Here is a 19476-nt window from a genome sequence, read left to right on the forward strand (position 1 = left end):
CCTTTAACAGGGCCTTGGCTGAGTCAGTGTGTATCGCCTCTTCCTTATAATCTAGCTCAACTTAATGCGCACCTCAGACTACCTTATGGAACGAATGTCCCAAATCCTTCGCTTTTTAACTTGCCACATAAGGAAGTAACAGGAAAGGGCATACAGCCGAGGACAAGGGAAAAGACCTGGAGAACTAAGTGACCGTGCCTCACACAGGAGCCCCGACAAAGCGAGAGGTGCGGGGACGCAGACTGCACGTGGCATGCAGTAGTGCTTTGAATTTCCTAACTGCCAGTGAGATGCTCAATAAAGAAACACGCTACCTGTGTGTGGGGACATCTTGTCCAGCAGCTTCACCATGCCTTCTCCTTGTTTGGCGGTCCACATCTTGATGGGGGACCCACCGCCAATCCTGCGGTACTGCTCCTGGATTTTGGGGGTTCGACGTTTGGCGATGATTGGAGCCAGCCTACTAAATCATTTAACGTGAAGGCGAGTGAATTCCATTAGACCTTAGCCACTCAGAAACATTTTCTACTCAACAAGAAAAAGATAAGCAGAATTTTAAAAGGAGTCTAAGGAGGTCAAGCCTTTGAAAACGGGAGCTGGAAGTCGCTGACAAGGGCCAGCTCTCTCGGCCTAGATTACGGAGAGAACTGGACGCTCTCATAGGAGCAGCCACCTCATAAGATAGTTTGAGGTGCTTCAGTTGTTCTAGCATCCTGAAGATTCAGGCTCCAAACAAGTGGGCAGAGACCCTGCACGTGTGCTCGCTACGATCTTAACACTCCCTAGCAAGGACTGTGATGTGTAAGACAGAATTAACATGCATTTTCTGACATATCCCTCTCAATGTAAGACAATGCATATTAATCCTATAGATATACTTGCATTTGTGAGCAAAGGTGTATGCATAAGAATGTTGTTCATAACGGTGTAAACAACCTAAATGTCTCTCCGTGAGGCACTGGCTAAATGAATGAGGGCCTAGACAATTCTTTACATTCATGAAAAAAAAATGAACCAGGTCTATATAATCTGTTAGGGAACAATCTCCAAGACACATTAAATTTGAAGGGAAAAAACAGTCACGTGCCTAATAATATACATAATTACATTCCCATCTGTGAAAAGAAAAGGGGGGTATATATGTGTATACACACATCTGCTTGGATATGCATGGACTATTTCAGGATGTAACAGTGCTCACCTCCAGGGTGGCCCACTGGGAGGCCGGAGTCCAAGGTAAAAGGGACCCCTGCCTTTTACTGTAAACACCCTTATACCACTGGCATTTTTACTGTACACATGTATACATTTTATACCCGCAGCACCAATGAATAACCAGCTGCTCGCTACCAAGAACAAACCCATCTCTACAGATCCCTAACGGGGCCTCAGCTGTGTCAGACACCTGCTCTCTAGAGCTCTGGGCGAGACAGGCTCAAGAACACTCACTGACCTGCTGTCTCTCTCCTGCAATATCGCATCCTTCTCAAATCTAATAGAAAATCGTGCTGCTGCTCTAGCCACTACCTGACACGCATTAAAAACGTTTACTTTTTGAGACTACAGAGCCGAGATGTATGTAAAGTAAAATGCACGGGACACGCTATGACTAAGGAAAGGTGTTCCCGGGGAGCTTACTTTTGAATAGGAAGCGTCATTAGGTCTCGGTCCAAGAACAGCCTCAGGAGGAAGTCGTGAACATCTGCGAGGGTTTCAGGGCCCCCCATGTTCAGCATCAGTATTCCAGTCTTTGGTTTCCTGTGCAAGAGAAGATGCAGTGGATGATGTGTACACTTATTTCCCTCCACGGAGGAATCTTAGCTCAGCTAACAAACTCTCATCTAATCTGTTCGATGCCAAGGTAAAAAGCTGCAGACCTGCCGAAATCAGTTTGGCTCAGTGGATAGAGCGTCGGTCTGCGGGATCCCAGGTTCGATTCCGGTCGGAGGGCATGTACGTTGGTTGTGGGCACATCCCTGGTGGGGGATGTGCAGGAGGCAGCTGATCGATGTTTCTCTCTCATCGATGTTTCTAGCTCTCTATCCCTCTCCCTTCCTCTCTCTGAAATCAATAAGAACATATATAAAAAGAGTTTTAAATCAAGCAGTACTGAGAAATCAAAACCACAAAAGACCTATGCAAGATGCAAACTTCTAAAATCCAGAGCAAGCCTGGAGCCTACACAGTCTGAAAACCTGCAGGGGCAGGGTGGAGCCCGAACAGGGCCCCGTGCTTCCAGAGGCTTCTGGAAGCCTCCAGAGACCATGACAGAGACTGGAAACTATGAGTCAGGGCCTGAGGCAGGACCATGACCTGGAGGCCTGTGTGTCCCCAGGAATGGAGAGCTATGTGATGACAGTAAGAGGGTCTGCAAGTGGGTAAACAAAGGAAACACAGGAGTGTATGTCCCATTCCTATTGTCTCATTTAAAAAACTTAGATATAATTTACATTCTACAAGATTTACCATTTTATACGGGAACAATTCAGTGGCTTTTAATATATTCACAAAGTTATGTGACTATCACAAGTACCTAATTCCTGAACATTTCATCACCACCCCTCAAAAAAGCCTTGGACCCATTAGAGCCACTCCCACTAATCTACTCTCCGGGTCTATGGGTTTGTCTATTTAGGATATTTCATAGGAACAGAATCATATAATATGAGGCCTTTTGTGTCTGGCTTCTTTCACTTTGCATAAAATGTTCACGATTCATCTATGTTGTAGCATTCACCAGTACCTCTTTCCTTTTCATGGCTGACTATTATTCCATTGTAGAGACGCACTCTCCAGTCACTCCTGATAAAGCAGCTGAGAAATAATTAAGTCTTAGGTTACCTAAAACACCGTCTCCATCTCCTACATCAGGACCACTGCTAGCGACCACGGTGACTAAGCCAGTGCTGCTGAGAGGGCTCTCGTTTGGAAGCCTGGCCTTGATGTGCTCTGAAGCTAATGATATCATGATGACATTTCATTTGCATCTGCTAAACAACAGTTAACACCATTTGGCAATGGTGGACAGTAGAGTGTGTCACATGTATACAGATGGAAACTGTTTTCTTGATCAAGCATACTCTAGGTGAATGAGGTGGAAATCTAAATTCACAGCCTGAATTTTCAAAATCAGAACCAATTCCTGGGAAAAGGAAAACGATGCATCATAATGGAGACAGGGATTTTCCTATTTAGACCCATTTATAAAGATTCTCTAAATTCACTTTTCACCTCCTCGTCTTCTCTCACCTTGGCACTACTGACATTTTGGGCTGGATAACACTTGGTTGTGGAGGGTGTTTTGTGCATCCCTGGCCTCTACTAAGTAGATGGCAACAACACTACCCTCCCACCCCCTCCCCCAACTCTCACCCCGGCTATAACAACCAAGTATACCTGAACCCTTGGACGGGACCACTGTATTAGAGCAAGGGAGTTTAATTTCCTTCTTATTAAACCACACAACTACACTGAAGACATCATTATTCTATAACTTTCCCACCCCCTCTGACTAGAAGTCCTCTCAACGAATTAACAAACGTGCTTAGTTTTCATTTCTTAATACCTGAAAATTCCAGCTTCATTATATTGTGAAACTGTAATATTCCCCTAATCTTTCTACTTAGACCACCAGTGTTCTCCTGGGATTCTGTCTTTCACTTTCAAAATCTGTGACTCACAATAAATTAAGTGCATTTTTCCATGGATTGCTGCCAGTTAACAGATTAGTGGTTAAAGAAACCCTAGGCTAAGCGACTTACCTAAGCCATGGAGGGTATCAATGTACAAATGGGATTTAGAACTGTTTTTCATCTACACCTGAGCTCAGAACGAGAGTGGCTTTAAATGGGATGTTACCCTGCCCTGCAAACCCATGTTTTGCAAAGTGTGTTGATCTTACACATGAAAGAGATGCACATGATTTGAAAATACCTAATACACATGCACTTAATTCAAAACTGCGTTGTGCATAACGAATGGTGCATTAGTAAGCCCTGGCCCCACACCCCTTTTCCAGAATGTGATGTACAAAGCTTTAGTCAAGGGCCTCTGTCTCTTCGCCCCTCCAGTCAGAGCACATTTGAGACCAAGAACTGAATAGCCAAGTTCCCTTTGTTTGAATGTAAAAATGTATGGAGCAAAATATATTTAAAATTTCTCACTTGAAAAGGTATCAACATTTTGCCATTTTCATATTCTGAGACTCTCAAAATATGAGGGTTTTCCTTTGAACTATTAATGGTACATCACAGAAACTTAGCCCATCAATTAATAAACAGAATTCTACCCTACTATATGTAGTCAACCCACAAGATGTGACTGGCCTGAAGGTCCATGCTGCCTCTAGGACAGGGTGTGGCAAATCTGCAACCTCTCCATCCCGCCCCTTTGTTTCTTAAATAAAGTTTTATTGGAATGCAGTTCATTTATTTACATATTATCTATGACTGCTCTCACATGACAACAACAGAGTTGAATAGCAGCAGAAGGAACCAAATGGCCCACAAAGCCTAAAACATTTACCATCTAGCCCCTTACAAGTAAGGTTGCTGACTCTTGGTCTAGTAGAGTGTTAGTCTAGGATTGTCTAGCCTAGTCTAGCCTAAGTACTAAGCAGCACAATGCCTTCACAGAAAGACACTCATTACTTCATCATTTCCAATATCTAAAAATTAAAAATAATCTACAGGCCCCATAATATGGGACCGGATATATAAACTGTTATTTAAAACTCTATATTATTAAAATAATGTAGAATATTTATATTTACATGGTGACATATTGTTAAATAAAAAGAAGAGCCCTAACTGGCTTGGCTCAGTGGATAAAGTGTCAGCCTGTGGTCTGAAGGGTCCGAGGTTCAATTCTGGCCAAGGGCATATGCCTGGGTTATGGGCTTGATCCCCAATAGGGGGCGTGCAGGAGGGAGCTGATCAATGGTTATCTCTCATTATTGATGTTTCTATCTCTCTCTCCTTCTCTCTTCCTCTCTGAGATCAATAGGGAAATATATATTTTTTTTAAATTGAATAAATGAAAGGAGGAAGTTATAAAAAATAATATGTACAGTATTGTCACATTTTTATAAATATATACTAAGTGAATATTAATAGACACAGATATAGAGACAAAATACTGATGGTGATATTACTGCTAATTTTTTTTTTACCTGTCTGTATGTAGTTCCTAAAATGAACCCATTTCTTTTGCATAAATGAGATGTAAAGTTATTTAATAGAATTTCTATTTTTTTATATTTTTGTTAAATGTTAATAAATTCATATTAAGGCCAGTTATATTGTTGACTTTTGCCACTGAAATAACACAATAATGAAATAATTTCTCACCAAATGGCTGAGGTGAGAAGAGGGACCATGGGTGGCCAGGCAAAATGGGACCCTGCTCAGCACACCAGAACGGAGAGCAGCTATGCTTCCTCACCAGACTCACACTTTTAGGAAACCAGAGAATTGAAAGGAGATGATTTGGGACCCCACGCCTAATGCTCTCTCCTCTACAAATCTCAGTTTACTTAGCACTCAATGTATCCCTGGTCACACAAAGAAAAATAACAAACGCGCCCTGCCTGGCGTGGTTTAGTTGGTTGGGCATCATCCTGTGCACCAAAAGGTTGCTGGTTCAGTTCCTGGTCAGGGTCCATACCTGGGTTGCATTCTCAATCCCCAGTAGGGGGCATACAGGAGGCAGCCTATTGATATTTAGCTCTCTCCCTCTCCTTAAAAAAATCAATTTTAAAAATCTAAAACAAAAAGAAAAATAATAAAAACACAAAAAAGACTATTATATTTTCACAGCTGTATAATTTTCATCGAATATCAGGTCTACCAGAAAGATCAAGGGTTTAAATATAAAGTTCACACTACTTGCTTCCACTGTGCTGAGGGTTCAAATGCAGTAGTCTATCTATGTACTCATTTAAATAATTGTCTTTATAGTCTGCACCAAAATAAAACTTGAGAACAGCTGTGGTTTCTGTTATGAAAGAGGATACCCAGCAACAATGCTATGCCTACTGACGTCCGTCCGCAAATGGCAGAGGTGAGGTATGAAACATGTACTTTATTTCCTTAATAAATTATAAACCATATTACATCACTTACAATTATGTTCACTCTGTTAACCGATGAAAAACAACGGTAGCCCTCACTACAGAAATTCTTGGCAGATTAGTTTTTCTTTACCCTGAACAGGACATACATTTCATAGGTATAACTATGTTAGGTTCATAAATACATTTCCAGCATACATATGATTTGTGTTATGTGACATATTTCAGAACAAAATTCCTACATGATTTGCAGACTGCTTGTACTCAACTCTGTGTCCTTTAAAAAAAAAAAGGCCTGTGGGTTTTTTTCATTCAACAAAACTGAAAAATAAATTAATTAATGATTTAAAATTTGTAAAAAACATTTTTTTTAAAGACCTAAGGGGGTGTGTGAAATCTGTTAAATAACTTGACAGCTATTGAAAGGAAGTCAAGAATATAACATCCCACTCCTTATATGCTGGGTTCTCCCAGCATCTTTTTTCCTGGGGAGCTTGCTTGTATCTCCTGGTGTTTGCATCAGTAAAGAGAAATCCTTATTAGTACCTAAAATTAGACTCATACCTCTTCCCCGGTTGAACTTGAGGCTTTGGGCTTCTGGCACTTCGGGCTGTTTCTGTGCTGGCTACTGCTGCAGCTGCTGCATCTGATTGGCACCTCCATGGCTGTCGGGCCCTTGAGCTGCCAGGCGCCACTGTGACAAAATTAAAGTGGAACATGAAATCCAGCTGGAAAGTAATTTCTTTTGAAGTGGTCCTCGGGGCACAATTCCTAGATTTAAAATTTAAAGAGATGTAATAGCAGGGGTGACCTCCCCCCCCCCCCTTCTTATTCCTCTGCAGGAGGGTGAAGGCACTTAAGGCGTCTCCAGGGGGATTGGGGGTGCCCCCCAGGATGGCTTATCAGGACTTGTAGGGAGCCTTTTTAGAAACCACACACCTCCCCTCCCTGCCTTGGCCGCAGATTTGATAGGATCCCTCATGAGAATCACCGCACCTCCTAAAAGTTACTGGTGGCAGCACGCTGCTCCTATGAAAGCTGAGGAGCCTGCAGGAGAGGGTAAGAGACACTGACTTAAGAAGTGGAAGCTGGGCCAGTTTTCCACACGTTGCACAGATCTCATGTCTGCCCACAAGCCTTCTCCAATAAAGCACCAGTGCCGAGGGCCCCACATTGCCCTTGGACCCTGACAAGGGGGACCTCGCTTTAGAGGCCCCATTCTGGCACTCTCCCTGCTGTACCCCACTTCATGGGGTACGTTGTTTGTATGGCCAATGATTAATTGACCCCCCGAGTCCAAACACCACATTCCCACAACCCCGGAATCCCATACCCCCAAAGCCCCACACCCACTTCCAGGCTCTGCCCAGGTCCCTTTCCTAGGTCCATCCTCCGGAGAGCTGATCATGCAATCAATGTAAGCATGCTGCCAGGTACCCATGGGGTGGCTGTTTGCAGGGGCAAGAAAGGAGCCTGAACATACAAACTGGAAAGTCCACACATGTGTACACACGGGAGCCAGCAGTGGGAGGAGCAGGGAGGCCTGCAGGCCAGTGGCATGTCTCCCAAAGCCTCCGCATTTCTGCAGGAACTCAGAAGAGTTCGGGAGTTGTTATAAAGGTCTATTTATCAGTGTAGAAAAATAGAATATTTGGCACATTTGTTAGCTTGCTGTCCCACATATCCGACTCCCCATTTGTACTCCTGCCCTGGGCTCCACAAGAATTAGTGGTGGGCTTGGATTACCTACCTGAATTGAGGAATCCCTGGGCCAAACTCAACTGTAGTCCCACACTGGACACGTGACCTCCCTTTCATATTCTTAAACCAACACATTTGAAACCAGCTTGAGACCAGTCTCCTTCCTCCTCCTACTTATGAGTCATAGGTGTCCTGGTGAGGAACTTGGGCTGGAGACCAGCAGATCTGACTCTGAATCCAGTTCTGCCTCTTTTTAGTAATGTGACGAGGGCCGGGTTACATTTCCGAGCCTTACTTTCCCTGGGTGTAAAATGATGCCATTGCTACAGGGATCCTTGTGAGAAGTATAGCAGATAAGCTCAGTGAAGCGTTCTGCAAGGGGTCTGCTACATATGATGAATGCTGGCGTTAGTCTCATCTGTAAGTGTCTCGAGCGTAGGGACTACACCTGATGATTTTTATCACCCAGAATGTCTATAAAATACAGGAGAATGGTATCTTCAGGCTACGGAGAGAACCAGCTATCCGGATTGTGACCGTTCCCAGCAGAGCCAATTACATGAGTTGTGTTCAATAATCCTTACTAACTCAAAGTGGAAGTGCAACAGTTGACACAAAGCAGTTCAATGCTGCTCAAATGAAGTCTCAAATCAACCCACATCTCCTTATTTTAGACACGCTGAATTCTGAACTGCATGATGAGATTTAGCCAGATTCTCAATCATGCCACAATGTCTGCAATTCCTCATATGAACGAGATTTTATCAGATTCCATGGAGTATGAGAACAGAACTTTGGCATCCCATAATATGCCTGCTGGTAATAAAATAAAACTTTCTCCTGTGAACCTTAAAAAGGGACAGGGTGAGACAAGAGCCTCCAACTAGAACAACTTAGGAGCTGGGAGCTATTGGAGCTCCCAGGCTATTGCAATGCCCTCTACTTACAGAATTCTCTTCTCTATGGTAGAACAAATTCTCAGAGAAGGAGGGTGTTACTAATCATGGATCCTGTCTGCTCAGGACTTAAGAGTTCATATACCCACCTCTCAAAGACTTCTCTAAAACACACCTCTCCCCTAATGATCTAAAGGTTCTAGAGAAACCAAGAGTGTCTCCTACTAAAAGATGAGTGTTCATCTAGCGAAAGGAGTTTAAAGTGATCATTCGAAGAGCCAACTGAGGCCTCTGAATATACTCAGCCCACAGCTGAAGAGCAAGCCAAAGGCACAGGCAGCACTGTGTGTATAGAGAGTATGAGTGCGGGAGCCAGAGAGATCTGAGCAGAAACCCCTGATAGGTCCAACAAGCTGCAGGGCAGTGCTTGGGCAACTCAGAGAGTTACTCCACATCTCACTTTCCCTGTCTGTAAAATGGTGATAAGGTCAATCGTGCAGAGCTGTTAATAAGATTAGGGGAACAAAGCATTCTCTGACCAGCCCCAACAACCGTACCAGGCACACTGCATGTGGCTAAGCAAGAGGGAAGAATGCAGTAAATCCTCACTTGCCCACATCAATAGGTTCTAGGACTTTAAGCGAAACAACATACCATGAAACCAGAGCCACATGCTAAAAACAGAACGTAAAACTTTTCTTTTCCACTCTTACTTTCAGAATTCATTTTCAGAAATACTACTCAATTTTTTCTAATCCAGAAAATGTTAATCCCTTCATATCAAACAAGTTAATGACAGTATTATAACTACATCTTAACCTCAGAGTCTGTAATACAACTATTATAGATGTCAAATTTTCCACCCTGATACTTCTTTCAGCCCCATTCCTGCCACTGTGCTTCCTCTTCTTCAATGATCATGCCTTTTGTCACCCAGTGCCCCTAGTGACCTGATCCTCATTGTACATCTGGGTTCTTATTATTTTCCTAACAAAGGCACCTGGAATAAGATATGGAGATTCAGGGTGGATTCTCTCCATTCCCTCTCAGTAGACACCAGACTGACCAATTAGGAAGTTTCTTAGAAAAATAAGTCAGCTGAGTCCAGTCACGGTTCAGATGCATTAAGTAAGCATCTTAGTATGTGGCAGACTTTGACATAATGAACATTTTGAGGATCTCCATGTATATATTGTGTGCTAGGATAGTGTGTATCCAGCTGATCTTCATGGCAAGCCATGAGGTACTACCTTACTCATTTCATGCTTACTAAAGTTCAGGCCAGGCTCAGTGTCTTGCTCATGGGGTCACAGTTAAGAATGGTGCAGAACTGCCAAAACCGGTTTGGCTCAGTGGATAGAGCGTCGGCCTGCGGACTGAAAGGTCCTGGGTTGGATTCTGGTCAAGGGCATGTACCTTGGTTGTGGGCACATCCCCAGTAGGAAGTGTGCAAGAGGCAGCTGATAGATGATTCTCTCTCATCGATGTTTCTAACTCTCTATCCCTCTCTCTTCCTCTTTGTAAAAAATCAATAATTTAAAAAAAAAAAAAAATGGTGCAGAACTTGTGCCCCAACCAAGTGTGTCTGACCCAGAGTCCCATCAGTTCATCCTGTAGACACAACCCATATTCAAAGGGTTTGCATCAGAAATGTGTGGCGTTGTCCTAACTGGTTTGGCTCAGTGGATAGAGCTTCTGCCTGAGGACTGAAGGGTCCCAGGTTCGATTCCAGTCAAGGGCATGTACCTTGGTTGCGGGCACATTTCCTGTAGGGGGTGTGCAAGAGGCAGCTGATAGATGTTTCTAACTCTCTATCCTCTCCCTCTCTGTAAAAATCAATAAAATATATTTTTAGAAATAATAATGATCATTAAAAGAAAGAAAGAAAGAAAGAAAGAAAGAAAGAAAGAAAGAAAGAAAGAAATTGTGGCGTTGTCAATGGGTCATATTTGTTTTCCAAATATCTCTAGAAAACACTAGCCCAGGCTAGTGGGTCCTGCTGCCAAGGACCAGTGAGCACCGGGTGATGCCAGGGGCTAGTGCAGAGAAGCAGTGGGCACATTTTCCTTCCATCACCAGGGAGAGAAGCCAAGAGTAGACACCATGATGATGATGATGATGTTGAAGAATAGAATGAAGAAATAAAATGGAGTCACTATGGTCAAGTTGCTAAATTATTGAAAGAAAGTAAGCTGAGGCATAAGGAAACAATTCTATTCTTGCCTTAACCAGCCTGGGAACTTAAATTTCTGACCTTTCCAGTCCTTCGTCAGTACCTGGATGCACATCAATGTCTGGACATAAATCAAACCTTCAGTGAACCATCTTAACGATCTCAAGAAGAAAATGTCCCATTATTCACAGCACTGGGCATCTGGAAGATTACCATCTTGAGCCAACCTAATGGCTAAGAACGCAGGACTGATTTTTTTTTTTTTAATGTTTTTTTATTGATTTCAGAGAGGAAGGGAAAGGGCAAGATAGAAACATCAGTGATAAGAGAGGATCATGGATTATCTACCTCCTGCACACCCTCTACTGGGGATCAAGCCTGCAATCCGGGTAATGTGGCCTTGACTAGAATCGAACCCGGGACCCTTCAGTCAGCAGGCTGACGCTCTTAATGAGCCAAACCAGCTAGGGCTGAATGCTTTTCAAACATGTACTTCCTGCTATAAAATTCTCAAACTTTTCTTTCTCCTTTGGAACATTCTGAATATTGCCTGTGTTTCCTCTTTGCAAACCCTAAGATCCTCAAGTTAAACTGTGTCATCTATTTCTAGACTGCCTAGTCTTTTGAGCGGGATGGGCAATGCCTTCAGTACAGTCCTCCCTATGGCAGGCCCTTAACATACGTCCCACAGTAATCCTCACAACCATACTGTCACTGTGGTCATTCTGACCCTGCAGATAAGAGCTAAGACTATGGGCCTGGCCAGTGTGGCTCAGTTGGTTGAGATTCCTCCGAACACCAAAAGGTCACCCAGTTGGATTCTGGGGTCAGGGCACATGCCCTGGTTGCAGGTTCAATCCCAGGGGGGTGCATGTCAGGAGGCAATCTGTCAAGTTTTTCTCTAAGATCATGTCATGTTTCTCTCCACTCTCTCTAAGATCATTGGTGAGGATTCTTAAAAAGAAAATAAATGAGTAAATAACTGCTGAAAGTTACAAGGGTCTGCCGTTACCGACAGTCACCCAGCTGACCGGTGGGACCACATGCTCCCTCCCCACAGCCTCCCAGGTCCCCTACCCGGGCACCCTCTGGACCCTGCCAGGGGAGGGTCCCTCCCAGCCCCTTCTCTGCCCCCCGCCCCGCCCGGGCAGCTTCCTGCGGCTCCCGGAAGCCCCCGGGCAGGGGGGCGGGAGTCGGGAGCTGCCCGCGGTTCCCACCGCCGCAGGGACCCCGGCGCCGGCTGCTGCCCAGGCAGCCCCACTTACTTCGATCGCGGAGCAGAGCGCCCGCGGTTCGCAAGGCCGCAGCCATGTTTAGGCGGAGCGAGAGCATGCCCGGGGCGGCCTCTGCGGGCCCTGGATTCCTGCCGCGGCGGCGCGCTCAGCGGGGCCCCCGCACCGAGCCCAGCGCGCCCCTCCGCCGCCCGCACCGGGTCCCGCTCGTGTATACCCCGCGTCCCCGAGGCGCGCCGCCACCTTCGCCGCCCGGCGTTGGGGGCGGGGCAAGATAAGCCACGCCCCTCTATGGCCACGCCTCTCCATGACCAGCCCCGCCCCCAGGCTCAGGGCTGCGCTCGTGGGGCCCCCCTCCACGCCCCGCCTCCACCACGGGTCCGTGCACTGCAGTCCCCCTGGATTCCCGGGGGTCCTGGACGAAGGCCCTGGTTGTACGTGCCAGCCTGACTAAGGCAGGAGCCACAGCCACAGCCAAGGACTTCCTAGTTATTTCCATCACTGCTACACAGGTGTCAGGATGCTCTGTCTCACTTCTCCAGTTTGCTTGCCCAGTGACAGCACCACTGTGCCGACGTGGTTTTGTTTTGCTTCGTTTTCAGAATAGGAAAAGGAATTGTTTAATTATTTAATTATTCAATTTCAAGATTACGCTGCTAACATGAAAACATTAGGAAAAGTGAAAGCCAGGAAGGCAAATGCAGTTCTTAGAGGAATAGCTTGCGCAGGGAGTACAGGAACCTCCCTCATTTCCAGCCATTCATTCCTCTATTCCCACACCTCCGACCCCTAACCGTGCCCAGATGTTCAGCCCTTCGTGTAGAACAACCCTTAAAACAGAAAGGTCTCAGGCATCAATCATTCATTCATTCATTCACTGAACGATTATTGAGCACTTACTATGTACACTGAGTAAACAGCAGTGAGCAGAACAGACAAGGGATTTACATGGGATTTAGGGGAGAGGCAAAATAATAATAATAATAATAATAATTACTATTTTGGGTGATGATGAGCATTAGAAAGAAAAAGTAAGCGACATAGGGAGAAGGGGGAGGGAAGGCTAATGTAATTTGAAATAGGTCAGACAAGTCCTGGATAGCATGTGGGCAAGGTAAGGGGGCAAGCCACATGGAACATTCCACAAGATAAAGTCTAGAGTGGGTTGAAACTAATTCCCTGTAGTTAAAACAAGTGCTCTTGATTGGTTTAGTTCCATGGTCGGCAAACTGCGGCTTGCGAGCTACATGCAGCTTTTTGGCCCCTTGACTGTGGCTCTTCCACAAAATACCACAGCCTGGGCAAGTCTATTTTGAAGAAGTGGCTTTAGAAGAAGTTTCAGTTTAAAAAATTTGGCTCTCAAAAGAAATTTCAATCATTGTACTGTTGATATTTGGCTCTGTTGACTAAAGAGTTTGCCGACCACTCTCTTAGTTTATTATTGAAGTTAGCCCAGGGTAAAACATCTCATTCCAAAGATTGCCTTTCCTATTATCTACATGATCTTCAAATCCAAGCAAGAGATATTTCTTGAAAAGCAGACAGTAAAAATTCTTCCAAGTATCAACTGCTTTCCTATATATACATTTTGCTAGCTCTACTCTCATAACAAACGTTAGTTTAATTTGCCCTTTACAGAGGTGATATTTATAGATAATATACTTCTCTATCTAAACCCTAATTCTATTTCTTTTAAATAAACTACACAAAAAGACTCTACATTTTGAAATGCTGTGCTGGAAAAAAACTGTAGACAACGCCAGAGAACTGGAAAAGGCAACGGGTTTCAGATGTCTGAGCTACATGGGCCCTTCTCAACCACCTCTGGGAGTCTGGATAAGCCGCCCCTCCATCCAGTGCTGCGCCCCTCCTGCCAGGAGCTGATAACCAGGGTCTTCTGGCCCCTCCCAGGCAAATGCTGGTGATTAGTGACAAGGCATGAAGGTGTCACATCTCACATCATAAACAGTTGGGAGGGGCTAACTTTGTATCTGTCTGCCAGAAAGGAGAGAGCTCAGAAACATACTTTATTAAATATATCAACATAATAACATTAAAAAATAAATTTGCACCATTTCATACATTTTATTCACTTTCATTTTCATTTTTACTGACTTAAATAAAAAGCCCAGTCAAAATTCCTCATGTGTAAAACCTCCTGGTTGATGGCCATATAAAGTACAACATAGGAAATATAATCAATAATATTGTAATAACCCAGCTGGTGTGGCCCAGTGGTTGAGAGGTGGCCTGTGAACAGGGAGGTCACAGTTTGATTTCTGGTCAGGGCACATGCCAGGTTGTGGGCTCAATCCCCGGTGTAGGGCATGCATGAGGCAGCCAATCAATGATTCCCTCTCATCATTGATGTTTCTATCTCTCTCTCTCTCCCTCTCCTGAATCAATAAAAATATATTAGGAAATATACCAAGTGGGTAGTGGTATACTTTGTAAAGTATATGATTGGTGAGGACACTTTGTAAAGTATATGATTGTCTGACCTGACCACTATGCTGTACACCTGAAACCAATACAAAATAATATTGAATGTAAACTGTAATTGGAAATAAATGTTATAAGGAAGTACTGATACAATCAAAATGTGTATGAATCATTATGCAAAGAGAGAAGTCCTACACAGAGTACATATTGAGAAATTCTAAATAAGGAAATAAAACCCGGTGTGCATATAAGGACTCAGAAGTTATAAGTGGAAGTAGAACTTCATTATTTTTCCCCTAGAGAAAGCACCGTAACAATTGGTATTTCTAACCTATGATTTATTTCTTACAAATATCAAATATAACAGCTTTGCAACGAGTACTTCTTTATGTTTCTATGAAAGGAGAGCACATGAAATGTGCTTTATATTGGCTCTTTTCAAAACTGATTAGAAAACAGCCCTTTATCCTGAAATTGTGAATTCTAAATATGGGTTTACTAAGAAAACTAGAAAGGAAGGCCCTTGAAAGACTAAAAACATTTACAAAATTATATGAGATTTATATGTGTGTGTGTGTACATTTTATTTACATATTTATGTTACATAAGAGCATTTTTTTTTCCTGGCTTACCTATTTGTAACAAAATTATACACCACTTCCCTTCGCAAACAGAGGGCCAAAGGCAGTCTCTGGAACAACTCAGATAAGCGGCACTCCCACCCCGTGGAGGCTGTCTGAGCTGGTGACTTAATTAGTGCGGAAAGCACTGTCCTGCCACAGACAGCACTCCCAGTTCAGCCCGTGGGCCTGAATGAAATGAATTTGTTGGATTCAGCTCAATGCTTCAGGGAAGGGGGGTGAGAGGAATCACCTAATTCATTATGTGCCATGATTGGCACCTCGGAGCTACACAAACTACGTTTAGATTACTCAATTCTGTTTCCTTAATCAGAAAAATAGAGCAAGTGGGGGTGATGTTCAATGCAAGAGAAACAGTGGCTGTGTGCGGCAAACAAATGATTACTCGGGGAATTCTGATCGATTGTCCCCACAATTGTTTTATAGCAAAGAGGCCACCTGACCAGACCAATGTGTTACACATTTTACTCCTCCCTTAACCCTACAGAACCTTATGCCCACTAGTGGTGATGGGCTTTTTGGTGCATCTGCGCACATTTACTGAGAGTCTACTATGAGCAAAGCAATGTAAAGGCTATAAAAAAGCAAAAAGTAGCCCTAGCTGGTTTGGCTCAGTGGAGAAAGTACCAGCCTGCGAACTGGAGGGTCCCAGGTTCGATTCCGGTGAGGGGCACATGCCTAGGTTGGGGCCTTGATCCCCAATGGGGGGCGCAGGAGGCAGCCAGTCAGTGGTTCTCTCTCATCATTGATGTTTCCATCTCTCTCTCCCTCTTTCTTCTTCTCTGAAAGAAATAATAAATATTAATAATTTATTAATAAATAATAAATAAATAATAAATAAATAGACATACATGTTGGTTATATATATATATATATATATATATATATATATATATATATATATATATATAAAGTGCAAAAAGTAAACCAGACTGTCAAGTAGTTAGTTCATTTACGAAACAAATACAGTGTGTGTGGAGAGCTTACCTATATGTGCCTACCTGTGTTGGCAGGCACTGAACCTACAGCCATGAATTAGACTTTCTTTCTTTATTTTTATTTTTATTCATTTCAGAGAGTGAGAAGAGGTAGAAACATCAATGATATACCAAGAGAATCATTGATAGGCTGCCTCCTGCACACCCTACACTGGAGATCCAGCCTGAAACCCGGGCATGTGCCCTTGACCAGGAATTGATCTGTGACCTCCTAGTCAAAGGTTGACATTCAACCACTGAGCCACATCGGCTGGGCTGAATTAGACTTTCATGACACTGACATTCTAGAAGGCCAGGCAGACAATAAACAAAAGTTATCTGTATCATCTAAGGCCTGTGGCAGAACTCCAAAATGGCAGAACAACTAAACAACCAGTCACCAAGAGGTGCGTGGAGCACCTCTCGCGGGCTGGGACTTGAGGCTAGTGCAGTAAGGCAGGGCTGGTAGGGCTTGCGCAGGGCCAGTGGGGCTCACGTGGGGCTTACAGCTTGTGTGGCGGAGGCAGGGCCCACGGCTTGCACAGGGCAGGTCTGGGGTCCCACCAGCGCAGCAGGACTAGGTCTCGCACAATTTCGTGTGCTAGGCATCTAGTACAACATAATATCAGGTATGGCTAAGGAACCACAAATAAAAATAAAAGAGGCCAAGGAGTGGAGAGAGGCAGGAACTGCTAGTTGCAGTGGCATAGTAGGATGTAGCCTCTGCAAAGGTGGGATTTGAGCAGGACCTGTAGGGAGTGAGGTAAACTCTCTGTGGAAGGGCTCTGCAAGTGAAGGAACCAAGTGTGGGTACACACTTGAGACTTGAATTCGTTTCCTAGGGCTGCTAGGGACCACAAACCAGAAGGCTTAAAACAACAGAAATTATTGTCTTCCAGTTGTGAAGTCCAAAATCAAGGTATCAACAGGGCCATGCACCTCTGAAGTCTGTTGTTTTTATACTGTTTTGTTTTTACCTGTTTTATTTTTATTTCTTTATTTATAAATATATTTTTATTGATTTCAGAGAGAGAGAAAGAGAGAGAGAGAGAGAGAGAGAGAGAGAGAGAGAGAGAGAGAGAGAGAGAGAGAGAAAGAATTGATGAGAGAGAATAATCGATTAGCTGCCTCCTGCAAGCCCCCAACCAAGAATCAAGCCTGCAACCTGGGCATGTACCCCTGAATTGAACCTGAGACCCTTCAGTCCACTGACCAATGTTCTATCCAATGAGCAAATCCAGCTACTGCTTTACCTGAGTGTTTTATGTTGCAGGAAGAACAGGTAAGCTATTCAACAGGAAGTTTGAGGGGTCATCTATAGAAAACTGAGCATGCATGCATTCTTTTACAAAACAGTTTCCAGAGAAGTCATCACTCCCCTCACTAATTTGTCCTTCCCAATTGATAATAATTGCACTTTCCCCCCTTTTTGCTTATGTCCACTCCCTTTCCATTTGTCTTCAAATACAGGGATTCCAAAACATGGATATAACTTCACTCCCTCCCCCAGACCCGACATAAATGTAAACAGAGGGTTGTTGTTGTCATTGGTGTTTTCAACCTCAAACTTAAAATGATTGGGGCAGGGGGGAGAGAAAAGGGAACCATAGCAACATAATTTTGGAAGCTGGGAGGTGGTCAAATAGTTCATGATTTAGCAGACACAAGAAAACTGAATGCTAAGCTGGCCATCCTAAGACAAGAGCCATCCAGATTTACATGACAGAATCAATACATGGTTCATGGTTGGCAGCACCAGGCACCTCTGGAAGTGGGGATGAGAGATGCTAGAATGAGATGGAATGAAAGCCTGTTAAAGCAGCAGATTACCTAGGTTTCCCCACTGCAGTGGGTAACTGCCCTCACCTACCCAGCAGCAGCCTGGAGGTTTGCTTCCTGGAGAGGAAACAGAGGGCTCTAGGCTGAAGATCCCAGGCACAGTTCAGAGCAGAGAACCATTGAAAAGAACTGGACTTCCAGAAGGTGCAGGGACCCAGCCCTTTCTCCTTTTCCCCACAGAAACTGGGGTGAGTCTGGAACCCAAACAGCCACGACCTAAGGACATTGATATCGGGTGGGGCCTCCCTGACTAAATGGCCCAGGCAGCTCGCTGGAAAGAGGTACACATCTCTTACCCACACACTTTGTGCACTTCAATCTCCTATTTGGAATTCTCAGCAGATAACCAAGCACCTCCTGACATCAGAAGAAATCCTTTCACAAGAAGAACAGAGACCCAAACAAACAGAAAAAACCAACATGGAGAAAACTGGGATGTAGCCCATGGCTGCAGGACACTGCAGAGGGTAAGTGAATACTTGTCACTTGAATTGCTACAGTATCAGCCTCCTGTCTGTCTCTGAAACTTGGAGCAAGTCTGCTACATAAGCACCAAAGGTGGAGAGGGTTTTGAGTGACCTCAACTTAAAGGGCCACATCAGGCTTCAGGGAGCAGAATCTATACTAGTATATACAAAAGCCTAAGCCACTGAAAGACTGGTCGCTATGTCATCCACTGACCACCAGGGAGCAGATACTCAATGCAAGAGCTGGCTCCTGGTGGTCAGTGCACTCCACAGCCAACCTCTGCCTGTGGTCTCCCTTCTGTCGGCCCTGAACCTGGCTGGGCTGCCCAGGCTGAGGGCCTCACCCCTGCCTGAATTTGTGCACCGGACCTCTAGTTGAGAAATAAAAGCCCAGTGAGAGTGCCATGAGAGCAGGGGCTCAGAACCAAGGTGTGTGTGCTAGACACTCAGCAAGGATGTGGGAGTTGTGACACCTGGACCACCATCACAGTGAAGGGAACGAAAGCCCACACTGTGAGGTTTACTGCTCACCGGGCCTGATGTCACCATGACCTTGACTTCCTACCCCATCTAACCCCAGGCCTCTCCCTCAGTATTTACAATTATCAATTAATTTACACAATTAAAGTTTAGGATAATTGAATCTAACCCCTCCACCTAAATTGTGATCAAATGAATTGCCTACTTGAATCCAATCATTCACATTTTTACAAGTATTTTTTATTTAATAATATAGGCCAAATACACTACAAATGCCCCATTTCCTTGTCATTTCACTTATTGCAGAATAGAATATTTAATGTGTTCAAAAATAATGCACAAAAAAATAACAAAAAGATGTAGCTAGGACCTGCATCTAATTTATAAAAATCATTCCTTTTCATTCCTGCAAATGTTAGTAATACCTACTAAATTTAGTAATATGTAACTTGATATAATAAAATTATACACACATGAAAAATAAAAGATAAAAAATGCAAACATATTAACTAATGTGAGACAGAAATGTTCAGCTTAAAAAAAAATGAAGCCAGCAAA

At 44.0% G+C, this 19476-nt stretch overlaps 1 protein-coding gene across 2 annotated transcripts in view; it reads right to left on the reverse strand.

The window, feature by feature from the left end:
- Window positions 1-12336, reverse strand: part of FECH (ferrochelatase) — a 30549-nt gene extending 18213 nt beyond the window's left edge. The window contains exons 1-4 of one of the 2 annotated variants that reach the window (XM_084888802.1): window positions 12106-12336; window positions 6635-6764; window positions 1639-1758; window positions 315-463 (exon numbers count right to left, since the gene is read on the reverse strand). In XM_084888802.1, the coding sequence (XP_084744928.1) occupies window positions 315-463; window positions 1639-1758; window positions 6635-6764; window positions 12106-12172 (466 nt within the window). In that variant the 5' untranslated portion in view covers window positions 12173-12336. The remainder of the gene's footprint in view (window positions 1-314; window positions 464-1638; window positions 1759-6634; window positions 6765-12105) is intronic. The other variant, XM_084888803.1, reaches the window with a different exon arrangement.
- Between the last annotated feature and the right edge of the window lie 7140 nt (window positions 12337-19476).

The sequence above is a fragment of the Pipistrellus hanaki genome (genome assembly GCF_964339955.1).
Source record: "Pipistrellus hanaki genome assembly, chromosome: 6".
In the NCBI taxonomy this organism is placed as follows: domain Eukaryota; kingdom Metazoa; phylum Chordata; class Mammalia; order Chiroptera; family Vespertilionidae; genus Pipistrellus; species Pipistrellus hanaki.